General features: G+C 45.2%; 2 protein-coding genes across 2 annotated transcripts in view; both read left to right on the top strand.

Moving 5' to 3' along the window:
- Positions 1-4671, top strand: part of UBXN2A (UBX domain protein 2A) — a 35476-nt gene extending 30805 nt beyond the window's left edge. The window contains exon 7 of the mRNA XM_044291992.1: positions 3470-4671. Coding sequence (XP_044147927.1) covers positions 3470-3659 — 190 coding nt within the window. The 3' untranslated portion in view covers positions 3660-4671. The remainder of the gene's footprint in view (positions 1-3469) is intronic.
- Positions 4672-8874: 4203 nt separating this feature from the next.
- The window catches only part of MFSD2B (major facilitator superfamily domain containing 2B), a 56200-nt gene continuing 38243 nt past the window's right edge, over positions 8875-26831 (top strand). The window contains exons 1-2 of the mRNA XM_044291963.1: positions 8875-8998; positions 17180-17302. Of these exons, the coding sequence (XP_044147898.1) occupies positions 8921-8998; positions 17180-17302 (201 nt within the window). The 5' untranslated portion in view covers positions 8875-8920. The remainder of the gene's footprint in view (positions 8999-17179; positions 17303-26831) is intronic.

Here is a 26831-nt window from a genome sequence, read left to right as displayed (position 1 = left end):
GCGCTACCACTAGATCCTATACAGACTGTAGCATTACTCTCCTTCCTTAGGCGGAGTAATTACACTAATCATGGTTATCTTCTGTCGGTTGGGTTTCCACCTGCTATAGGCGGACTAGTTGCACCACAGTGGCATACTGTAGATCCTGTTGCATTACCCTCCTTCTATTGATGGAGTAGTTGCACTACCAGTGGACCCTGTACATCTGTCGGGTTTTTCCTCTTTCAGTCAGCGGAGTAACTCCACTACCACTGGAAACTGCTTATCCTGTTACATTATCCGCCTTTCTTAGGTGGAGATGGGTACCACACCTGCATTCTGCAAGATCCTGTAGCATTACCCTCCTTCCATCGGCAGGGTAGGTCCACAACCAGTGGTACTTGTTCTACCAGTGGATACTGTACATCTTGTCAGGCTCCCCTCTGTCCATAGGCGGAGTATTCCCACTACCTCTGTAATCTTTTGTCCTATTGCATTATCCCCTTGTCGTGTTCCATCCCTTTCCAAGGATGGTCTCCTTGCTAGACACAGACAATCGCCTTACCCCCTGTAACAGGTGGTATTTTGGCAGTACTACGGGATACTATGACTACTTTCATACTATCCTTTTCCTTAGGTAGTCATTGTACTGATTGGGGTCAGGCGCCTACATGGCAGCCTGTCTTTCTAGGGTGTTGACCCACGACATGCCTCTCTGCGTGCCTGGAGTCCCCATGCGGAGCATTCTAATTTTGTTGCTTTTCCTTGGCACTCTCTGGGTCCACACTCCTTCAGTAGGTGGAACGTCTGCACTGGTTGCCAGTTTTCTTCCTTCCCCGGTGGAGTATTGCGCTACCAACAGTTCATGTTGGCTACTGCTGTCTGACCTCATTTTCAGGTGGAGTCTCCCCTCTGGAGAGGCCATGGGTGCTGGTATGGTCTCCCCTATCAAGCAGTCTTTGCGCTGGCCGCAGATTCTTTGGGATACTCCTGTTCCGTGGCCACTATTGTGTGACCCCTTCCCAGAGGGAGTTTTTGCGTTCTAACTTCATTCTTGGCAGTCGCTGGTTCTGGCTTACAGGATGCATTGTCAGTGGGCACGGCACCGGAGGCTCTTGCCGCATCCCCTTCCTCCCATGTGGGGTATCGACCCTGAGATTTCGTGCAGTTTTCTGCAACACATTTACCAGGCATGATATGTATGGTGTTCCTGAGGCGGTGGCTGATAGGTTCACTTATTCCTTATAGCGCTGAGCAAATGCCCATACCAAACCATGCTACAGGTGATGGGTTTGCTCACTTATGGTAGGCACTAGTGCGGTTTTCTGTACCTGGTATAACCTACCGATTTTCTGTGGTGCTGGTTAAGCGCCTTGTTCATCAGCGTTCCCTTCTTCTGAAAGTTTCGATATGCACTTATCCAGTTTGCGTCTGAGTTGTCTGCACTGCTTCCCCCACCGTTAGTGGTCGTACTGTCCTTGTTCTCACCACTTACACTAGTTCTCTACTGAACCGTATTGGCCTCTTCTACATCTTCCCCAGATACTGTTTTTGCTTGCTTGGCCAGTTTCCATAGCCGTTGGGTTCTTGTAGGCCCCCTTTCTGCTATGGAGTATCTGCGCGGGTAGTATGGTTCAGTTACCGTTTTTTTTTTTTTTGTTTTTTTTTTTATGGGACTTTGTGGTGTTTGACGTCCGCAGTCCCTTCCTGGCTCAGTATTTATCCCATGTCTAGTTCCAGTCTGGCAGTTTTGTACATTCCTCTTAGCCTCCTTTTACTTTGGGCGGAGTTGGTCTGCAGTGGCGGTCGATAATGTCTTATGGGTTTACCCTTATGTTTTCATGTACGTTGCTTCTACCTGTTCTCTTGGCCTCGGTACTCTTTATTTAGCTTCGTTAGGCCTACTAGTTCAGGCAGCCTTCCATAGGTATCAGACGGCTTCATAACCTATGTTATGGAGTTTAAGGTCCTCCTCTCCATGTCTCTGCTTACCACATTGTCATTCTCCTTGGGGAGACAAACCACTTGGCTGTTGGTCCAAAGGGGATGTTTTTTATGATCCCGGAGAACACTTTTCCTCTTCTCTCCCTCAATATTGGTTCTCTAGCCCTGATTTGTTAATGGTTCTGCTGGAGTGCTCTTCTCCTTTGACAGCCTTGTATGGAGTTGGGGGTTGTCGCCTTCTCACACCTTTACTACTTGTATTGTCATGTCCGCAGTTCTCTGGTCCTTGGTATCCAGACACCATCTTCAGTTTGTTTTCTTCTCATGCCATGTCGTGTTGATCACTCTAGGTTTTTTTTCTTTTGGGGTCTTTTCTGGGGTGCTGGTCTTTAAGTATCACCTTCCTTAGAAGTCTTCTGGGCCCAGGCTATGTTTTCTCTCTGGTATATTCCGTAGTCGCTCAGTTTGCTCTGGCGACTGACTGGTTTTCATTCTGGTCCATCTGTGAATATTCTGTATGCTCTCCACTACTTCCGAAGTCTCCTAAACCATGGCTTATGTCCCCGGGCTGTTCTTCTGCCCAGACGCTGGGTATTCAGACGCTTTCTGGCTGGCCTTCCTGGGAATGGCTGTTCCTGTCCTTTTTTCAGAGGTCCGGGTGTGTCCTCCCCCTGCAATTCTGTGCGAGGCGTTGGATTTGTTCTGGTCTTGTTCCCTCCCCATGGTACTGCTCTTTAACGTCCATCCCCCAATGATACGAGCGAGAAAGTTGGATTTTTGTCTTGCCTTTTTAAAGTCCTTTTCTCGCTGAGTTCATTGGGGCATACAGCACCCACCCAGTAAGTACATTGCTGGCTCTCCTTGATAGGTCGCTCTGGTTCTTGATTCTGATCCATCTTCGCCTTTCTTACCTTTTTTTTATTATTTTCTGTTGGCTTCTCCTGGCTGCTCCTACTGCTTTTGTACAAACTGATTAGCTCAGTGTCTGCAGCAGGGATATAGCCGGGAGGAGGAGCTAACACTTTTTGGGTTAGTGTCGCCTCCTAGTGGCAACAGCTATACCCATGGTTTTCTGTGTCCCCTAACGAACTCGGCGAGAAAAGGATTTTACAGATGAGACAAAAATTCTTCTTTCTCAATGTATTTACACCAACTCCAACTGGTATAAATATGATGATAAATCTGCTGCCCTTCACACAGTATATTATAAAACCGCCTGCAGCTACTACTAGGGGGAGCTCTGCCCTTAGGAATTTATATAGTTACCATTATCAATGGTGGTAATTTCTTTGCACTGAGCTCCCCCTAGTGGTGACTGCTGGAAAATGCAGTGAATCTGTCAGGAACAGATTCAGGGCTGGGCCCCATATAAGTCGCCTGGTCTGCCTCCATGGTAGGTATATTATGTACATTTGTGTGTGTATAGCAATTAGCCCTTTATGGAAGCTGCACCGAGCAAGGGGCAACTGGAGTAATAAATATTGTATCTTGTACATTTCTTTAGCACTTGCTGTAAATCTTTCTCCCTGTTTTTCTCTTTCCTCAGGATCAGCGACGTCAAGAATTTTGTGGAACGCATCCCTTGTAAATCAGAGAAGACCCCCTTCACACTGGCAACCTCCTTCCCGTTGCGAGACCTTTTGGATGAGACGGTCACCATTCAGGAGGCTCAGCTGCAAAATTGTGTCCTGGTGCAGAGATTGCAGAAAACCACCGAAACTTTCAGGAACTCTTAGACCTAAGCACTAATCTCATGCCATCTGGTTGGTGGCACCCTCTGCTGGCACCTTCTGGACTTTTTTTTTTTTTTACGTGTGTGTGATCTGAGAAGCACTGAACAGGGACTGTACATATCCTCTGACTCGGCCATCTATCTTTGGCCATGTATGCAGACACGGCTGCCTCCTGCACTGGGTTACACTGTGAGGTCCTGGATTGCTGTGCGCAGGGTGCACTCACACTTCAGCTTCTACCCCTCAGGTTTCTTCTGCAGATCTTTCTGCTCCCAATGGCTTTACAATATTCTGTTTGGCAATAAGTAGATTACTGGTTGGTATGACTGGTATATTTCCCGGCAGAGCATGCAGGATTAAGGCGGTGGCGACGACGCAGCTTGCATTAAACAAAATAAATGCCCTTTCCAACTACATGGGGAGAAATTTATTTTTTATATAATTTTTTTTTTTTCCTAAATAATTTCTCCCTGATCTGATGACTGTTGTAAAATTTGTGTAAAATGATATACGATGCATTTAATCAGCTGCTTAGAAGCTTCAATTCAATAGTGACAACCAAATATGGCTGCACTTTCTGGCCTCCATAAAATTCGTAAAATGCTGGAGGCAACCTCTCACAAACCATACACCTTAAAAATCTGCATTGACCCTCAGCTTAAATTTTGTTATTGACGCAGGCATATTCCTCCCGAGCACCCGGATTCCAGGCTGCTATATCATGATGACATTTCCCTTCCTTCCTACAGGGCATTTGAGATCAGGTAGAAAGGGAACGCAGTATTTTTCTGCTGATTTTAAAACAATCGCTGCATTACTCCAGCTCACCAGCAGGGGGCCTGCAGCGCTCGACCGATAAATATGTGTAACACCTTGTCAGCCCCCTGCTGGTGGCTCATAACAAAAGGGAGCTGAAGTCTATTAATCAGCATGCCGTCTTGTAAAGATTGCAGTGTGTAGAGATCATTTTAATATTTTTAGGTTCTGTTTTTATAAATTAAACATTTTAAGCTACCGCTGTTTGGTTTCTTGTTGTTCCTTTAAGTGTCTGTCACTTCTGGTTTTGGGTCTCAGATGTGAATCCTACATGGCTCAGGTACATGCCACATATACCACATGGTGTGAACATTTCGTCGCTTGTTCTAGATGTGCTCCCAGTCAAAAGTATTGAGCTGGATGACGCCAGTAACACTGGTTGCACAAATGACGGTATTTGCCTATACTACTGCCTGCTCCTAGAGCTGCTGCAGGAACACTGGGGAAGGTTTATCAACCCCCTAAGGGTACTTTCACACTAGCGTTACTCTTTTCCGGCATTGAGTTCCGTCTTAGGAGCTCAATACCGGAAAAGAACTGATCCGTTTTATCCTAATGCTTTCTGAATGGAGAGTAATCCGTTCAGGATGTCTTCAGTTCAGTTTTTTTTTTTGCCTTTTCAGGACGGAGATAATACCGCAACATGCTGCCATTTTATCTCCGTCTAAAATTCCAGAACACTTGCCGAAACGCCGGATCCGGCATTTTTTCCCCCCCGTGAAAAGCATTAATGCCGATCCGTTCTGGCGAAATGGATCTGGCATTGCGGTATGCGCATGCTCAGAACGCAAAAAATAAATGCCGGAGAGACTGATACGGCATTTCAATGCATTTGTCATACGGATCCGTCTGACAAATGCCATCAGTTGGCATACGTTTTGACGGATCCAGCAGGCAGTTCCAGCGACTGAACTGCCTGCCGGAATCCTCTGCCGCAAGTGTGAAAGTACCCTTCGCCACAATACTGGTGCAAAAAAAAGTTGCCAACCATGGGTTTTGTGACCTTTTTTAAACTCCATTTAAATAGTCCCTAAATTTTCACACCACTTTGCATAAATCAATCGTACAAGCAACCACAAGAAACTCTGTAATATATTAATTATATCAGTGCAAAATGGTTAATTATGCCGTTATCACCCCCCCTCCCACAATTGCTTTTCACTTTGAAAACTGAATTGACCCCCTTATCTAGGTGTGCGTCGGGCCTTAAATGAAGGGTGTCCTCCGGCAGTGCAGGGGTGCTCTGTATTTGTGTGTGGTTGCAGCATTCAGGGACAGATGTACATCTATATAGGGAAACCTGTCTGAGGTGACCACAAAGAATGGTCTTCTCAAAGGAAAAAGGCCGGCACTAGAGACGTCTGCTTGGGAGAGCAGCAGTATTGCAGCAAAAGTGGGCATTGCTTTTTTTAATTATAGGTGAGCAGCACAGATACAGTGCCATACCAAGCCCATTACTGAACAAAGCAAGGTACATGCTCAATGCAAACACCTGCCATGTTCGATGTGAAACTACATCTCCCAGCATGACCTAAACAGGTATAAATGTATGCTGGGAACTGTTGTTTCACAAAATACAATGCTACCACCCATCATCACGCTGTAGACTATATAAATGACTACAGCACTCATCAGATGCGACAGAACAAAAAGCAGAATAAACATACATTTAGTGACTGGTGACGTCTCCAGTTTTGTTTTTCCAATCTGGTTCAGTCCACCATGATGACTTCTCCCAGTCATGCGTCATTCTGCAGGGTTTGCCACAAAGATATCTTCAGCTTCTCGCTGTACCAGCATGTCTGCTCCTATTATAGTGCCCTGAATGCAATTATGTCACATGACCCCTAAAAATAAAGTAACATAGTACATAAGGCCGAAAAAAGACATTTGTCCATCCAGTTCGGCCTGTCATCCTGCAAGTGTCACACGCACTCTGTGCCCCGCTATACAGTGCCTCTTGGCGCTAAGCTCTCTATAGTCTGTGCTCCCTGTGTAATCATACTCATCGTCCCGGTCCCACAATCTCATCCAGGGAGATGCGTGAGTGGCCCGGACTGATCCTGCGGACAGCATAATTAAGTTATTGTGCCGTCTGCATCAAAGAGCAGGGCATGGAAGTACCTGTTCCCTTCTCCCACCAGTGCTGAGACCCATACTACATCATACACTGACAGAAATATATAATGCCCCAGGAAATTGTTGGAATGTAATGATAAACGTCATTACAATCTTACAGCGAATGGAGTTTATTGGGGGAAGGAACACTACAATTTAAAGGAGGCACTAGGACCCTGTTGGATGCTGCTGGCCTGGACACAAGATGGGGATACGGCCTCTGGCCTGGACACAAGATGGGGATACGGCCTCTGGCCTGGACACAAGATGGGGATACGGCCTCTGGCCTGGACACAGGATGGGGATACGGCCTCTGGCCTGGGCACAGGATGGGGATACGGCCTCTGGCCTGGGCACAGGATGGGGATACGGCCTCTGGCCTGGGCACAGGATGGGGATACGGCCTCTGGCCTGGAGGCATACAGGTTCTGTATGGTATCTTGCAGCACATTTGCCCACAGATGTTATAGGTTGGTCTGTAGATCCTGCACACTTGTAGGTTGGTGAAGCTGGTGTCCCAGCTGGTCCCATAAATGCTCGGTGATAAATCTGGTGACCGGGCAGCCCAGGAAGTCTTGTAATCTGGAGGAGACATTCCTGGGAAACCCTTGCTGTGTGTGGTGAGCATCATCCTGCTGATAGATGCCAGTTGGAAGCCCTGCCATGAGAGGAACACATGTGGTGGCAGGTTGTCCTGCACTTATCACTGAGCTGTCAGTGTCCCTCATATCACTACTAGGGGTGACCGACTGTTGTATATGATGATGCCCCAGATCATCCCACCCGCAGTTGGGGCAGTGGGTCCTCCACAGCAAAGGCAGGGTTGAAGCGCCCACCACAAGGCCTCTATACTGGAATCCGACCGCATTGGGATCCCAAACAGAACCTGGATTTGTCTGTAAAGATCATATGGTTCCAGTATATGGAAGTCCAGGTTTCTCGTTTACAACACCACTGCAAACGTAGACAACATGTAATGGGTGCCAAAACACCAAATTTTCCTCCTGTAAATGGTCCGGGCAGAGATGGGGGAGGGGAGGGGGGTGTAATGAAGGGGTCACCTGTATCTGGATAATGGACAATGAAACTGTGGGAGCTGCTTGTGGGTCTACTGGTGGTCTGCTCTTCGCTGTCCGTTTGCCATGTGTGCGTACTCTCACGTAACTACTGCTTCTAACAGCCAGGTCAGAAGGGCCTAGATCAGTGCTGGTGCACCTAAAGGTCTGCCATCACTGTCCTGGATGGTGGGCAATTTGTACTGAGAGAAGTGACAATTAGGTGCCCCCCTCACAACTGTTAACTGGGCAAAATGTCTTCAAGTACATTGTAGAAGCATGTCTAGCAGTGATCTTTCACCAAGAGGTACACTACCCAAAAGTAGCCTCTGAGAGCGGTTTTATAGGAGGGGGGGGGGGACATTTTTGCGCCCTCTTGTGGCAACATCCAGTGTCTAATCAGAGCACACCTGTAATCATTTCCATATTGTCTGCCTGAGACGACGTGCCAGGTTTTGCAGCAATCCGACATATCCGTATGGCTGCGGTATTTTTCATTTCTTTTTTGTCAGTGTGCCTGCTATCCTTGTGGATCCCGAGGCTGCTACCCTCCGAAACGCCTCAGGATCACACCGCTCCACACCTAATTTATGGGTGGGCCCTACATAAGCGCTGCCCATTTTTGGCCCTTAAAAAATACCAAATTTGCAGGGGGGGGGGGGGGGGTTCTGAAAATTAGGGACTGTCGGCAACTATGTTTACGTAAGTACTAACCACGGCGTACCAGGACCACGCCATACGCTCAGATCGTCACGCTTGTTAATTTTTCCTGCTTCTACCGCATTTTCACTGACTGACTGCTCCCTTGCTGCTTTTTGCTGCAGTGCCAATGCCACCCAGGGGTGCACCTACCCTTTCTGCTGCCTGAGGCAAAAAGTGAAACGGCGATTTCCTAACCTAACCCCTTTGCCACAATAAAAGCTCTGATTGCCCGTGGCCCTTCCGCTGCCCCTTTCTTGCCCCTTCCTGGTGCTCCCTGAGGAGATCGCCTCATTGGTGGTGCACCCCTGATGCCACCCCTTCACATGGACGGCTTTAAGGAGGGATGGGATGGGATGGGATGCTACAGCCTGGTTTTAATGTTGTGGCTGACCTCTGTTTATGTATGTATGTATATATTGTGTAGGCATCTCCCCGGTCCGTGCCCATCATCTATAGAAGTGCCAGGGGGCAGCTCCAATTCTATAGGAAGCCTGTGGTGAGGGCCAGCGCCTCCTCCCCGCCCTCTGGTGGCCGCAGGGCGCACTGCACTGTCCCGCACACTCAGCTCCTGACATGGAAGAGAGCGCCGCGGAGCTGAGCACACCGACCGTCAACAGCAAGAGGCTGCCCCGCCAATACTCGGCGCGCCAGGTGAGTGTGCCCGGGAGGCTCTGGAGTCAGATATCCCAGCAGTGCATTGCTGAGACTTGTAGTTCTGCGGTACTTGTTATCTCCTAGTCTTTTAGATGACACATATAAGCCCTGTGCACACTGTCCGTTATATCCATCCCCCTCATCATCACTCTGCTCAACCCCTCAGACTACATACATCTCACAGCTGAAGGTTTGCTACAGTTGCATCCAGTTTGGATTCCAGTCAAAGGCATACATCAGGAGTGCATATCTGCGCTGATACATTGTAACAAACTGCCCAGGATGGAAAGGATTGTCTGTGTCCGCCTCTCGGAATAGCTCTGTACAGGATTGACACCTCTGGATGTGAACAAGAATGTTCCTATTCACTGACAGCAAGCAGGGAAAAACAATGAAAAAAACGGTCCACGTTGCAGAACTTTTTGTATTTATTCAGTTATTAAAGGGTTAGTCGTATCTGAGAGCGTGCCGATATCATGGGGGGGGGGGCGCGTTGTGTATCCGGTATGGTCCCCCCATTGGTGTCAGTGCTTTCCGGTATTTAGATCCGGCAGAGGATGTCAATACCGGGAAAAAAAACGTTTTCATTCTGAATGGAAAGAGATCCGCTCAGGATGTCTTCCGTTACGGCAGTATTCCGTTTTGTGCAGCAATCTGCGTTTTTGTGTCTGGTGGAAAAAAACGGCTCCGGCACTGAAAACAATGTAAGTCAATGGTGACGGATCCATTTTTCTTTAGGAGCCTAAAAAAAACGTATCCGTCCCCCATTGATTTTCAATGTATTTAGTGCCGGATCCCTTTTTTTTTTTTTATGTTTTGATTTCACATAACCGCATCCTAACGGAACGGATGCATCCTGATGTGCAAAATCAAAACGGATCAGTTTAATTACGGCATTGAGATCCTCTGCCGGATCTCAATACCGGAAATTACAACGCGAGTGTGAAAGTAGCCTTATACGTCAGCTCCCCGCAGGGGGCTCAGGACTATATTTAGCGGGGCACTGTACATAATATAATTATTTTATTCTACAGACTGTAACAATTGTGGCGCTATCATTTTTTTTTTCCACCTTACCCCCCCATTATAACCCCTTCCTGACACCCCCTGTACATGTACGGTGGTAGTCGAGTCTGGCGCCATGGCTGGCGGGTGCCTGCTCCTGCTGTCCCCGCAGGTCCCTGAGCTACTCGGATGTAGTGGTCAGTTGTGACTGTGACATCGGAGGGGGCCCCTGTTCTTGTGATCAGCAGGGGCCCCAGCAGTTACTGTAATGGGACAGTTCCACATAGATATTACCATGCACTGCTATACTATTAGATTGCAGTCTGTGGTATTAGTGATCACATGTTTACTCCCCCTACAGGGGCTAAAAAAGAAGAAACCCAAAGAATTCAAAATTAAAATTACCTCCTTTTGCATTTTAAAAATAAAAATTAACAAAAAAATTAAGATCATTAGTATTTCTTTGCCGAATTAAAAAAAATATTTTGCTTCACGCATTTCTTTGTCAGTAGTGGGTGCAATCACAGGGACCGGCGATTGCGCCATTGTACCCCTCAGATGCCGCGTTCATAGCTGATCACTGCATCTGACATTAATAACAAAGTGTAAAAGAAAAATAAAATGATAAAATCCTACTCATCCCACATCCATTGATCATGTAGAGCCAGCCGCTGCCATCTTGATTGAAGATCTAGCGCAAAACCTTACGCGGCCCAGCTGGCGTGGTGACGTCATACATCACCGCGCATGGGATTTCGCGCAAGATCTTCAATCAAGATGGCGACGGCTGACTCTTCGCCCTCAAACGGAGGAGGTAAGTATGATTTTTTTTTTTATATATATATATTACCACCATCCAGGGAAAATTGATTAGTTACCACGAAGCACAAGGAAATTCGGCTTTGCGGTGAATCGAAATTTTCCCTGAAATTCGGATCAAATTCCACTTTGTGGAGTTCGATTCACTCAACACTAATCTCCACGTCCAAAAATGCCCGAACTATTAAAATATTTATTCCGAAGGTTGAACACAAAAATGTCTGTTCTCCTGCCCGTACACCGCCGAGAAGTCCGCAATGTGCGAATACAGTGAATTTAAAGCGCGGTAGAAATGGGGGCTGTGAGTGCCAATTTCTTTGTAAAGTTTAGAAAAATGATTTTTAAGTGTCTAAGGGGCTGTTCACATCAAACGTTTGTAAACAGAAAAACCTTATGACGTACCCATCAACTATAATCGGGCAAACGGAGTCAAAATTATGCATTTCTGAACAATATTTATTACTGTTTATACACCAATTTTTTTATTTTTTTTTCCAGGACTGAATAACGTAGCATACCACGCTTTTCTGTCCTGCAAGAAAAAAAACCGTATAGGAACATTTTTACATTGCAGTGAAAGGGAGACTGTTGGAAACGTAAAACAATGCTTCCTTTGATGCACTTCAAATCTTTATTATTTTTTTTAAAACAAAGGTTTAAAGGCTGTGTACACTTCAGAGGCAATTTTTTGTTTATGATTGCATTTTACTCATTTTGGGCTAAAAATCATTTTTTCAGTTGGCCTTTATTAAAAATATTAAGCCATTCTGTCACAAAGGGTCAACAGTTTTTCTGTTTCTGTTTTTCTAACTGTGTGACTGGCACTTTCATTTTCATTTCATGCAGGTCATCTAATAACCCTTATCTCTAAAGTACTGAGAGGTCATAAACACTTATTTAGGCTACTTTCACACTGCCGTTTCTGGGTCCGCTTGTGAGATCCGTTTCAGGGCTCTTACAAGCGGCCCAAAACATGTCAGATCAAACCACGTGTTGCCAGTCTCACCAATCTCCTGCCACCCGTCTCAGGAACGTCTGTGACACTCACTGACCCATAGGACGAAAGTAAACATGCTATTTATACCAAATGGTGAACCTCCCTATAAAAAGTTAATAAAAGCTAATCAGTAAGATATCTACTCCGAAATGGTGTCACTAAAAATACGTCATAATCGAGCGGCGGGTTGAGCCGCTCCATTCATTCTCTAAGGCCTCTTTCACACGAGTGTGTCCGGATGCGTTGCGGCAAACCCGCGCGAATAGGTTCCTAATTGCAGTCAGTTTTGACTGCGATTGCGTTCCGTTGTTCAGTTTTTGTCGTGCGGATGCAATGCGTTTTGCACGCGCATGATAAAAAACTGAATGTGGACCCCAGACCCGAACTTCTTCACTGAAGTTCAGGTTTGGGTTCAAGGTTGTGTAGATTGTATTATTTTCCCTTATAACATGGTTATAAGGGAAAATAATAGCATTCTGAATACAGAATGCATAGTACAATAGCGCTGGAGGGGTTAAAAAATAAAAAAATAAAATTAACTCACCTTCATCCACTTGTTCGAGCAGCCGGCATCTCTTCTGTCTTCTTCTTTGAGGAATAGGACCTTTGATGACGTCACTGCGCTCATCACATGGTCCGTCACATGATCCATCACCATGGTAAAAGATCATGTGATGAGCGCAGTGACATCATCAAAGGTCCTATTCCTCAAAGAAGAAGACAGAAGAGAAGCCGAGCTGCGCGAACAAGTGGATTAAGGTGAGTTAATTTTTATTTTATTTTTTTAACCCCTCCAGCCCTATTGTACTAAGCATTCTGTATTCAGAATGCTGCTATTTTCCCTTATAACCATGTTATAGGGGAAAATAATAAAGATCGGGTCCCTATCCCGATCGTCTCCTAGCAACCGTGCGTGAAAATCACACCGCATCCGCACTTGCTTGCGGATGCCATCCGATTTTCACGCAGCCCCATTCACTTCTATGGGGCCTGCATTGCGTGAAAAATGCAGACTATAGAACATTCTGCGATTTTCACACAACGCACAAGTGATGCGTGAAAATAACCACTCATGTGAAAATAACCACTCATCTGCACTCATGTGCAGTGGTTATTTTCACGCATCATAGAAATGAATGGGTCCGGATTCAGTGCGGGTGCAATACGTTCACGTCACGCATTGCACCCGCGTGGAAAACTCGCCCGTGTGAAAGAGGCCTAAGGTGCTACCAGCAAAAAGGCAAGAAAATTCAATTTAAATTAAACAAAAGTCTTTACATATGATGAAAAGATTGATTTAAATGTTCGGCCCTGTTACGCAGCCCTATGTGTAATAGAATCTATGTAGTATCAAAAAACGGGTGGTTCTGTGCTCACGAAACCTAAGAAATTTCCCCTGGTTCTCCAGTATACCACACCGAAAGATTTGAATTTTCATCCATAAGACTTCTCCCAGTGGCTTATTTTTTTTTTTTAAACCTCCTTTAGATTTGTGTCAATATTATCTCAGATTGTCTCATCTCAGATATTGATGGTATATCGCTAGGATATGCCATCTGTCACTGCTGTGTCTCGGTCCCGGTGTAGTTTGCCATGACACGTCTGCCGTGCATGCAGCTGCCTGAAGCAATGTGTTGTTTCTGGATGTGTGTGCACAGCTCCCAATTCCTGGCTTCTCCCCAGGTGGTTATGGGGTTAAGGTGTGGATCTGGGTGTGGTCTCGTGGCTCTACTTATCCTGTTGCTGTGAGTTTAAGGTCAGTTGGATTCCATTCTTGGTTGGTTTTCCCAATGTCTTACCTATGTTTCTATGTATTCTACCCTACCTTCCTTTGTATATGTTTGGTGTGGCTTATGTTCGGGGTCTGTTGTATGTCTAGTTGTCGTTCCATGTCTGGACTGTCGTTGATGTGTATTGTCCTGCTTGGATGCTAGACATCCCCCTGTTTGTCTGTGCCTTCGGTGAGAGGGCTCCTGGGTTCCCCGGAGGGTGAACTACAAGTCAGTGAGCAGCTCTTGCTGGTGCCGTCATGTATCCGGTTTGCATGGCGGTCCAGGTAGTTATTGGTGTTCCACCCTGTTTCTGCAGCAGGTAAGTGCTTGTTGTTCCGGTGTGTTGTATCACTGGGTTCTTACCTGCTGATCTAGTTGCTGTTCACTGTCTTCCCCTATCTTTGCTGCTAGGCTTGCTGCTAGGCCTGTTCAGACTCCTGTTCATCCATGTTGTGGAGAAACAGGTCATCTCTAGTTCCTGACCTTACTTTCAGGGATCTTCAGGGCGACTCAGGGTCTGAGGTTCTTGTGTATGAGCCCTCCCACCATCTGGGTCCAGTGACATGGATAGGCGTCAGGGCTAGGATCAGGGTTGCTTTAGGAGGTGTATTGCTCCCTTTTCCCGACATCCAGGCCTAATTGCTATTCCCGTTTACGTTCGGTGGGGAGTTTCCCCCCCACTCCCCACCGTGACACCATCAATGTGAGATAGGTATAGATCCCAACTCTGGGACCCGCTCCTATCTCCAGAACGTGGCCCCCAGAGAGTAGCATCACACAGGGCCATCCTCCGTTCACAGCTATGGGAGTGCTCTCGCTCAGCTATTTTTGAAACTCCCATAGCTATGAATGGAGAGCCCGCTGTGCTCTCCTTCAATTTCATGGCCCCGTTCTGGAGCTAGGTGCGGGTCCCACCTCTGTGACCCGCTACTATCTCACAGTGATGGCTTATCCTAGCGATATGCAATCAATGTCTGAGATGAGACAACCCCTTTAATATTCGGTGAAGTATTAATAATAGTTAATCAATGGCCTCTGCGGCGACCTCTGTATCCTTAGCTCCATGCAAGGATCTGGAGGCCCCAGGGGCCCTTACCAGCCTGCAGCATCCCCATGCCTGAGTGTGCAGAACAGTGTGCCTCTACCTCCTCGTCCAGCACCTGTGCGCTCTTCAGGACAGTGACCTGCCGCCCCCGCAGCACGCCATGTGGCCTGCACATCACTTAAACCCATTCTTAAAACCATTTCCCTGCACTGAAAAGTGATTAACTCCTTACTACATGCACCAGATCTGTCACTCGGGATACTAAATCCACCCCAATATTCCATATGACTTGTGTCACATGCATCTGCACCTCTTCAATGAATCCTGTTATTTTCTTTGCTTTAGCAGCATCTACCTGACTCTGGTTGCTAAATATAAGTGAATTCCTCTGTCAGTATCCCAATAATTCTCTTCTGTCCATCAGCCACAGGTTCAGTCGGGTGTGCTGCTGACCCCCCACCAAGTAGTTTTTAGTGACTTTGCTTACTAAACACCATTACTATAGATACTGGGAAACGCGTGGCAGCAGATATGCAGAACCCTCCTCTTATCTGTCATCCGCACCTTCCCGTAGACCGACTTATAGAGGAAATCTTCTTGTCTCTTTCTGTGAACTGACTGCTCGCCAGTTCATGGGGCAGACAGATAACGGCATGTGTCACTCACACAGCTCCGCCTGGTCGCAGAGAGTCAGCGCGGTCACGCCACGGTCATGCAAAAATACACAAAGACACTACATAATATAGCAGGTAAAAGGCGATATGCCGTCAGTGTCCCAGATGGGAACACCCCTTTAACTTAGTATTTTATATATAGTTTTGCAGGTGCAAATATTTTTACTATTATTATGTGTAGTTCCGTTTGCAATTTGTTTGCCTGCAGTTTTCATAGCAACTTTTCTGAGTATTGCAGCCTTGTCCCATTCAAGTGCATACGGCTGAATAAAAGGTCTACCGACATAGGCCAGCCCCCCAGGTGCCAAAGGACACTCTTGGGGCACCCGTCAGGTGAATGGCATCCTACAAATACATTTGTAGCGTACGCTTGCAGTGCGAATAGACTGTAACTGGAAGGCAGGAAGTGTTAAAGTTGTAGTAGGGCACACAAAAGTGGAGGAACTTGATACTGATGGGTGATTAGAGTCTAATTAGGCTACTTTCACACTTGCGGCAGAGGATTCCGGCAGGCAGTTCTGGCGACATAACTGCCTGCCGGATCCGTCAAAACGCATGCAAACTGATGGCATTTGTCAGACGGATCAGGATCTTGATCCGTATGACAAATGCATTGAAATGCCGGATCCGTCTCTCCGGTGTCATCCGGAAAAACGGATCTGGCATTTATTTATTTTTTCAAATTTTTGCGATCTGAGCATGCACAGACCACAATGCCGCATGCTGCGGTATTATCTCCATCCTGAAAAGTCAAAAAGACTGAACTGAAGACATCCTGATGCATCCTGGACGGATTACTCTCCATTCAGAATGCATGGGGCTATAACTGATCAGTTATTTTCCGGTATAGCGCCCCTGTGACGGAACTCAATGCCAGAAAAGAATAACGCTAGTGTGAAAGTGCCCTTAGAATTACCGTTGGAGTTTTTTGTGGAATTTTCTGAAAATGTAATATTTAAAGCAGACTAACTGATCCCTTAAAGTTGTGAGATTTGTGGTAAAGAGGTCTTTCTGGGGCATTTCCAGACAGAACAGGGCTGGGCTTAAAGGGCATCTGTCAGCAGTTTTGTACCTATGACACTGACTGACCTGTTACATGTGCGCTTGGCAGCTGAAGGCATCTGTGTTGGTCCCATGTTCATATGAGTCCACATTACTGAGAAAAATGATGTTTTATTACATGCAAATGAACTTCTAGGAGCAACGGGGGCGTTACCATTACACCTAGAGGCTCAGCTCTCTCTGCAACTGCCACGTCCTGTGCACTTTTTTTGACAGGGCCAGGCAGTGTAAACGTCATCACACCCGGCCCTGTCAATCACAGTGGAGAGGGCGCAGCAGTTGCAGAGAGAGCAGAGCTTCTAGGTGTAACTATCTGACTCCGACCCTGATAGGATATTCTGAGATACTGTAAATCTCAAATGTGTGCACTTATTCCTGTGTGTTATATAGACAGTCTATTGAATTCAATGGTCACCAGGTAATGCTTCATTTCCCCAGTGGTTGCGCTGCTGGGTTCATTAATGCATTAACTCATTGACTTTTGTCCGGAAGACTTAGATTTTTGGGTACAACCACCAAATGTGGATCAAGCCAGCATGGGGTTCTCCACACCTCCAGCATTGTTCTTCTACTTTGTTCATTTTACAATAGTCTCCCAAAGATTTGGCCCTCCAGTTCTGCCCAGGTGTGTTTATAATATACTACCCATTTTAATCTTTTTGATGTTTTTTTGTTTTTTTAATGGCATTCCAAAGTTTGACTTCTCTTACTTTAAAGAACTCTTTCCTCTTTCTCTATACATACATGCTCATATTATCTCTATGGTATATTAATGTCATACGTTTTTATCATTAACACTTCCAGATCAAGCACTGCAAAATCTCTGTCCTCAGCAAAGTGTGCTATGCCATAGGCGGAGCCCCCAACCAGGTGGCAGGGAGCGCAGCAGCCTTTTTCCTGCAGATATATCTGCTGGATGTAGCTCAGGTAAGCAGTTAACCTGTTAGGAACCATGCACCGTAGATATACATCAAATGTGTGTGTAAGAGGATCTTTCACCAGATTTCACAATCGATCTCTTAGACCTGATGAGGCGGGTGTACTTACTTTGAAAATCCATGCCAAATAACAGCGTACGAGAACTGTACATTGAGAACTGCTTGCATTGGATTGACTGGATTTAGAAAATCATGTACGAAATGGTTTGTAATCCTTGAAATAAAAGCAATAAAACATAGTAAAACTATATATATATATATATATATATATAAAATGCTAAGGTAAAGGGGTATTCTCATCTGGGACACAGATGCCATATCGCTAGGATATACCATCAAGTCAGATAGGTTTGGGTCCCAAATAGCCGCAAAGAAAGTATTCTGAAATAGATTTTCAAAGTAAGTACACCAGCCTCATCAGGTCTAAGAATTTTAACAATGTATGCAGTTTGTATTGTGAAATCTGTCTCAGATTGGAATACCCCTTTTAGGTTTCCTTAAAATGATCTGGTACAAACGTGATCTCAAAAAAAATTCAAAAAAATACAGCTGTGGTGGAGCAGACCCATAAAACATTTGTTTGGCCTTACAGACTAAGCACAAAGCAATAAAAACTATGTGAGATGCAAAGAATAAAAATTAGTATCTGGATAAATATTATTATAGTCTTGACAACATTTGGAAACAGTTCTCCGTATGACGCGGCTGCTGTAGGTCACGGGCAGAATGTTAATATCTAGATAAACTTTTCATAGAGCTAAATCATCGAGTAGCCAAACACTGGAGAAGTCACAATCTTAAGAATTCCTACATTTGTACAATTTATTCTCAGCAGAATAATCAGGGCCGACTTTAGGCTGTGACAATCTGGGCAGCTGCCCGGGACCCCTGTTTTCTAGGGGCCTCCAAGGACAGGACACTAAGGTGGAAACTGAATGTGGAGCTAAAATATTATGCTCCACTGGGATGTGTTCTAGGGAAGAATACCTCTGTAAAGGCGGACATATACATTAAAGGGTGCCTGTCGACAGGTTTGACCATGTCAAGCTGCTGACAGCATTAGATAGAGTCTGGGGGGAGCAGTGCAAACATAGCTTTTGTGGAGCCTTTCTCTTCAGCATTAGTGTGAATATTAAGTTTTATTCTGCCAAATTCTGCTCTTTCAAGTGCCCAGTAGGCGGAGCTTTACTCTGAAGTACTCTCAGCTCTCTGCTTTGACCTTCATTACTGCCCCTCCCCTCAGCCTTAGCATCCAAGCAGAAGACCACTACAGCTGTCAATCAGATCAGAGGGGGTGGGCTTTGAAGTAGCTCAGTGCAAACAGTGCTTAACAGTCGCTCCTGGGCACATAAGAAGAGATTAAAACTTTATATTCACACTACTCCTGATAACAAAAGCTTCACAAAAGTTGTGTGTCCTGCTCTCCCAGCACCCTACCTACTGCTGTCAGATTTAGCATGGCCATATGCATATAAATATTAGATAGATAGCTAAAAAAAAAAAAAGAAAACAGCAGCACTCTCCAAAGAATATGCACATGCATTATATAAAACATAGTATAATAAGCATGAACAAGACGAGTTACAGACTGGTACAGAAGAAGAGGTAAGGGTAGAAGCTGCTCATATGGCAGTGTAGTGGCAACAGGGTTACTGTAGGTTGTAGGCTTGTTTGCTGAGGTGGGTTTTCAGGTTTCTTTTGAGGTTTCCACAGTAAGTGAGAGTCTGATATATTGGGGTAGAGAGTTCCAGAGTACGGGGGATGCATAGGAGAAATCTTGGAGGCGATTGTGGGAAGAGGTTATAAGAGGAGAGTTGAGAAGGACGACAAGCCTAGATTCTTCAGCAAAGATTAACCCTTTCTACCATCAGCAGCACAGACTCAGGGCTGGAGGCTGTGCCTCACGTACTGAGTAGCTACAGGGTTTCCTCTTCTCCAGACAGTGAGGAGATAAATTCTGTGCACAGATCTTCTCTCCCTCCTTACTCTGCAAACACAGAGCTGACAAAGACCAAAGGAGTCCTCTCCTCTGTACTCTTCTGCTGGCTGTGAGGAAGTGTCTGCAGAGCATTGCACAAGAAGAGGTAGGGGGAAGATCCTGTGTATATCAGCAGTGTCATTGTACTGTACAACTGGGACTTGTAGTTGTACACATACAACATGAGTATCCCAGCAGACAGGGCATCACTTTTATTCATTCCCTTTGCAAAGCAGCGGGAGGGGAAAGGCAGTCTTTACTGACACTCACAAATATTTACGAGGGTAACCTCTGAGATTGTTACACGGCTTCAGAGCTCTGCAACTGCATGTAAACAAACAAAGGGGCCAGGACAGAACTAGGGAAATTAGTAAATATCTATATTTTTTTTTACCTAAAACTTGCTTAGCTTATGTATCTATTGCTAACCATCAGATTTGCAGTACTTTATTATTATTATTTTTTACGTAACTCGGACAATCCCTTAAAGACAGGTTCCTGTGGCCTTGCACCTCAGTTTCATTGCTTTATATGTCTCGGTTATATGCTTATTTTTCTTCAGAACTTCACTTTTTCTTATCTTCGGTGACATTTTTGGACTTTGGAACCTATTACTTGTTTTCCATGGACTCCATGAAGTCAAAATGGTTTCAACTTACAATGGTCGTTCCAGAATCTATTAATATTGTAACATGGGAGACCACTGTACTGGTGCCTTCTTATGTGAAAGAGGGGCCTTTGGACCTCCTCTGACAACAGGGCACCCAGTATGCTTGTTACGCCTGTACCTAAGCTCCTATCATTAAATCTAAATAAAATAAAAAATAGAAGCACCAGATAACTGATGTCCTTAAAGGGGTTAACCAAAAGTATAAACACCCTCCACAATTCCCTGGTCCCTCCTATGGAATATAGTTACCTGCTCCCCGACACCCGCGTCCCTCTGGATCACTACACGGCTGCCGCTGCACCTCCTCATCGCACGGATCAAAACATCTGGGGAGTGGGGGGTGCAGCCAATAGCAGGCCGCGACGTTGACCTGCTTCCCTAGCATCAAGTGGGCTGGTCACCGTCACAACCTGCTGGTGGCTGCATCCATCCGTCGCTGGATGTTTTGATTCGCTCGAAAGGGAGATGCATCGGCGGCCATGTAGGGATCTGAAGGTATATAGGTGTCGGGGACCGGGTAAGTATCTTCCATAGGAGGGGCCTGGGTGTTGTGGCAGGTGTTTATACTGTTGGATAACACCTTTAAGTAAAACAGTCAGGAATAGATGTTGGGTGCTGTAAGTGACTTTCTATGGTGAGGATCTTGCATAGTACATAGATGTACCAGAAAAATACAATGTAGTCGCCGCTCAACAGGTGTCCAAAGGAGCAGCTCCTCCTGGCACAGAGAGGGGGCAGTACTGAACATGTAGTACCGGAGAGGAGCTACTAGACAACCAATAAAGGTGTTTTACTATTGAAATGGCCGTGTGGATTGGTTGGATCTAAGTCTGAGACATTTTGGAGCATTTATCAAACTGGTGTAAAGTAGAACTGGCTTAGTTGCCCATAGCAACCAATCTGATTCCACCTTTCTTTTTTGACAGCTCCTTTGGAAAATGAAAAGTGGAATCTGATTGTTTGCTATGGGCAACTAAGCTGGTTTTACTTTACACCAGTTTGATAAATGACCCCCAGTGTATCTTGAGTCTGGTTTTAACTTACAATGGCCCAGAAAAAACCATTGTATGTTGAAAATATTGTATCCTGAGGAAGCACTGTATTACTAATAGTACATGGTAATGGCTAGACAGATGGTATGTGGGTTACAGATTTTGCATTGAGGATTTTGGGGGTGCAGGGTATCAGACTCAAGCGGATGAGAAATTGATGGCCTATCCTGGGGACAGGCCATCACTTGTAAAACCCTGGACATCCCCTTTAACCACTTCCCGACCGCCCATTGACTATAAATGTCCGGGTCGGTCGGGTTTATCTCTGAATGGACGTCTCTCCGGGGGGGGGGGGGGGGGGGTGTCCCCTGTAACTGGGGCTATGTCAGTAGTTAAAAAAAATTAAATAAATGAAGTTAAATGTCCCCCAGAGGTCTTGTATGACCTTATGGGGGACAAAAAGTGTAAAATAAAAAATGTTAAAAATAAGAAAAATAAAGTGTTTTGGGAAAAAAAAGTTCGCCCCAAATCAGTTTTAAAAAATAGAAGAATTTTTTTTTTATATTTGGTATCACCGCGTCCGGCTATATAATATCATATAATCTACCACATAAGATATCCATCACCAAAATGGTATCAATAAAAACGTCACCTCATCCCGCAAAAAATAAGCCCCCTCACAAGACCATAGCCAGAAATATAAAAAAAAATATGGCTCTATGAAAATTGCAATCATCACAGAATAGCAAAGGTTAATGTGTTTACCGTCACAGATTCAAACTATAAATCACTGAATGGAATGGACAGTTTAAAAGTAAAATAACAAAACTTTATTAATATACTGGTTAAAAAATAACTAATGCCTTATTTTCTATATATAAATAACAAATGGGGGTAAGAAAACATATCTATCACCCAACAAACACTGTGGACAATCAGCAAACTGTTTATGGTGTGCACAGTGAGCCACAAATAATCCACAGTGAAAAAATCCCACCAAGAGGGTGGTGGCAGTCACTAATCTGGGACTATTGTATTGTGCAGTCCCAGCGCTGTCACCACTACAAAACACATTTAGGGTCCATAGTGTATCCTTCGAGACCTAATCTAGGGTATCAAGATATTAGACCTCCCAGGACCCTAAACTAGCGCTATGCTCAAGTCTGGCTAATAACAAATCCCTCTGCTCAACGCGTTTCTAGTGGCCCTGTGGCGGGCACTTCATCAGGAGCTATTAAGGCACAGGTACTGAAAGTTATATACATAGCCTAACAGACAGAGAGAGGTTGCAATGAGTACTGCATGTAAACCGTGCAGCAGCACCAGCACTAGTATGCCCGAGCACGCCCGCCCATCTCTGCTGTTTAAATAGGGACAGGTCCGTGCTTCAGGAGGAAGGCTTGGCTGAAGAGCCCAACCGCAAGAGAGGGGCATGTCACATCAGAGTAAGCCGCCCCAAGTCTCGGAGACCCGCCTCATCATAAACAATAATGCATCCTAGTCCACAGTAAGGTAACAGGGGGGATCTATAAGCGGTCATAGACAATAGCTAAGAAAGAGGGGGAGGAAGGTATAAACATAGGGTGGAAGTCTGAACTGATAACTGTATTGATTGTCTGTTTCTGATTACGCTTCCCTTCCATAAGTATCACCAGTGCATTTAGAAACTTGATGAGGATTTTTAAGGATCATATGAGGACGTGGTGAGAACAACAATCCCTTGAAACATATATTAAAGACAACATAGTCCCACGGGGATTACGCATCCCCATCACACCTGCTGCTAGACTACACTCTCCAGAATTCCTTTGCGAAATGGGAAAAAGAGTCAATTGATTCCTCCTTCCGCCTAATGCGGTTGTTACTAGGGGCGGAGAAAACTCTTTTGTCCAGAACAGACAGGGAATTGAAGGAGAGTATTGAACACGCCAAAAAGTTCAGTAATAATTCTGACTTCAGTAAAAAAGAAAATACTTTGCAACTGGCAGTGGAAAAATTCACCCTCTTTATCAAAAATAAAAAACACTGCCAATACATCAGGGATACTCGGGACTTTAAAGAGGCGAGGATCTTTGAGTTTGGAGGTAGTAAAAATAAAATTACAGGAACTGACACAGAACATTCCTCCTCGGAGTGTGAGAGTGAGACAGACTCTAATAGAAGTAGATCGACTCCCAACACACAGACAAATAGAGGATGTGGGTGTCACGGCTGAGGATGGGGAAAACCCTCACCCGTGCGATGACAGAAGATGTTGTCACTGCTAGGCCAGGACAGGAATCAGGGAGCAGGTCACCTCCTAATACATCCCTAATTCTGACCCTGGGCTCATACTCCGTAACCTAGGGTCCCTACTAGCCCTCAGGACTGCCCTGGACTACCAGCAGGGTAAGATGACCTGTTCCTCCTAGACAGGAGTCTCACTAGCCAAGCTGCAAGGAAAGGGGAACATATACAGCATATGGCAATGGCAGGTAAGTGAAACAAGAACCACACCTACCTGCCACAGACACACAGCCTGGAACCCATGTACAAGTGCTGCTGTCCACAACAACACAAACGGACACAGCACACAGCACACATCACACAGGAACCCAGGAAACCATAGCTGCAATAAACAGAAAGACCAAAGAAACATCTTCATAACATCATACATAAACTTATGACCACAAGGGTGGCCCTCACTGGCAGATGGTATATGACCAGGAGGATGACTCCAGCATAACACATGGCTTGAGTACCCCTCAGATACAGGCATCCAGCGGAAGCTAAATAGCCAGTAGCCACACCCACACACAGACACACCCAGTGTTCACACACTAATAAGGGAATTAACCCTTCCTACACCAGGCAAGAGAAGACAGCCACTTAAAGGGGAAGTGTACAAACAACTATCACACTGCAGCTGTTACATCCGGCAACGACATGCGTGGCAACCATGTCCTGGGAGCCAGCCAGAAGGCCGAGACACTGCCACCACATGTACACAAACAACACGTTGCCGCAGACAACCGCAAGTGAAGGGAATATGTCACAGTGCACACACATAAACCCCATGCACACAAAACAGGGAAAGTGCACACATACCTAGACAGGTTGCCAGGTGCAACCACATGCACTTGACAGCAAGCTGCCTAGCCACTGCTCAGGCTGCTACACTGCCAATACTATCATGTTGCCAGCGGCAACCACACGTGAGGCAAGATACTAACAGCCCTCACCTGAGGTTGACAACAAACCTAACCACTGGCAACTGCATGCGGCTCAAAGAGTCACGACCATGACCATGGTCGTGACAGTGGGAGAACCAATAAAGGTAGGGGTAACACGCAAGGTAAAAGAGTTTTTTTTTTAGGAGGCACCCCACCAGTCTCGGATTACCTTCTACGAGGCAGGACGAATCACTAAAAATGTGACCGTGTTCACACACCATAGGTAGTCTAGTGGTAGGACCCACGCCACACTGAGATACCTTGACGGTGGTGCAAAAGGGCTCTGAGGTGTTCCTGACTGGAAAACATTGGCTAAAGTTTAAGTTTTTAGCTTGAGGGAGCTTTTTCAGCTTGAGGGATTAGCCAGTATTGTCAGTTGCATATCATTGTGGTGCACCTTTTCCAGTCATTTATCTACACAGACCCCACCAATAAATGACAATTCTCCCTTATATACGTTTCTTGAGATGATCACTCAGGAATTACGTCATTTGGAGGGATGTGTCCCATGCCATCCTAACTTGAAGGAACAAGAACTGGAGGGACTACTATCCCTAGAAAGGGATGAACAAATCACCATCAAACCCTCCGATAAGGGGGGGAGGGGGGACATTGTCATCCTTGATAAACAACAGTGCCTCACCATGTGTGAGAAAATGCATGGGATAGGCATAAGGCCATCCTTCATATAAGATAGGGCCAGGGGCTATTCATAGTATTTAGTATATTGGGCAGACTAGATGAGCCAAATGGTTCTTATCTGCCAATATTCTATATTCTATCTGACCGACAATGTTATGAAGTGTTACGCGACAACCCGCTTGATCAGTATCGCTCATGTTTGGCAACTATTGTAAAAACAGCATTATTCAATCACCTAATTAATAAAGGTGAATTGGATTTTTTGCTCCCTTCACATCCAGTTATGGCATGCTTTTATAGTGTACCTAAAATACACAAAGGTACCAATCCCCTCAAGGGTATACCCATAGTGTCAGGGGTCGGCAGCCTTATACAAAACATTAGTACGTACAGTACAAACTAAAAGTTTGGACACACCTTCTCATTCAAAGAGTTTTCTTTATTTTCATGACTATGAAAATTGTAGATTCACACTGAAGGCATCAAAACTATGAATTAACACATGTGGAATTATATACATAACAAAAAAGTGTGAAACAACTGAAAATATGTCATATTCTAGGTTCTTCAAAGTAGCCACCTTTTGCTTTGATTACTGCTTTGCACACTCTTGGCATTCTCTTGATGAGCTTCAAGAGGTAGTCACCTGAAATGGTTTTCACTTCACAGGTGTGCCCTGTCAGGTTTAAAAAGTGGGATTTCTTGCGTTATAAATGGGGTTGGGACCATCAGTTGCGTTGTGGAGAAGTCAGGTGGATACACAGCTGATAGTCCTACTGAATAGACTGTTAGCTGCTTTTTTCTTGCCATAATACAAATTCTAGCAGTCTATTCAGTAGGACTATCAGCTGTGTATCCACCTGACTTCTCCACAACGCAACTGATGGTCCCAACCCCATTTATAACGCAAGAAATCCCACTTATTAAACCTGACAGGGCACACCTGTGAAGTAAAAACCATTTCAGGTGACTACCTCTTGAAGCTCATCAAGAGAATGCCAAGAGTGTGCAAAGCAGTAATCAAAGCAAAAGGTGGCTACTTTGAAGAACCTAGAATATGACATATTTTCAGTTGTTTCACACTTTTTTGTTATGTATATAATTCCACATGTGTTAATTCATAGTTTTGATGCCTTCAGTGTGAATCTACAATTTTCATAGTCATGAAAATAAAGAAAACTCTTTGAATGAGAAGGTGTGTCCAAACTTTTGGTCTGTACTGTATGTGGACAACATTCTGCGTCCTTTCGTTGTTTCGCTGCCATGCTATGTACGTGACACTATGGATGTCCTCAACAATCTGAATGATGTCATCTGTGAGGAGGATGAACTATTGGCCAGTCTGGATGTGGAGGCTTTATATAGTTCCATTCCGCATACAAGAGGATTGGAAACGGTAGGTTGGTTTCTCAACCAACGGGGGACTCATCTTGCCAGCCATAATGAGTTTGTGGTGTCATTGGACTTCATCCTACAGCATAACATCTTTTTCTTCAATGGCAAAATCTTCTGCCAGCTCAGGGGGGTGGCAATGAGGAGCCCTTGCGCCCTGACTTTTGCTAACCACTACCTTGGCTAGTGGGAGGAAGGAGTGGTTTTCGGCGATCAATGTGAGGAGTGGTCATCATGTATCCAACTCTGGCTGAGATACATTGATGACGCGTTGATATTGTGGAAGGGGGATATCAAACAGTTTAGCTCCATTGGAGCACGACTCAACATCAATGATTTGGGGCTATACTTCACCTCCAGGATTGACCATGACTCCATGACCTTCCTTAATCTAACAATCACTAGGGGGGAGGATAATCGCCTGTCCACTAGGATCTATAGGAAATCCACTGCCACAAACAATCTCTTGCAGTGGGGAAATTGGTACCCTTGGGCACTGCGTAATGGCATCCCCAAGGGACAATACTTGAGAGCGAGACGAAATTGTTTGAATACCTCTGATTTTAAATTTGTGACTGATGATCTTAGACATAGATTTAGATCAAGAGGATATTCGGACTCTTTGTCCTTAA

The sequence above is a fragment of the Bufo gargarizans genome, chromosome 4 (assembly GCF_014858855.1).
Source record: "Bufo gargarizans isolate SCDJY-AF-19 chromosome 4, ASM1485885v1, whole genome shotgun sequence".
Lineage (NCBI taxonomy): Eukaryota > Metazoa > Chordata > Amphibia > Anura > Bufonidae > Bufo > Bufo gargarizans.
This window is presented reverse-complemented; position numbering and strand designations above follow the sequence as displayed.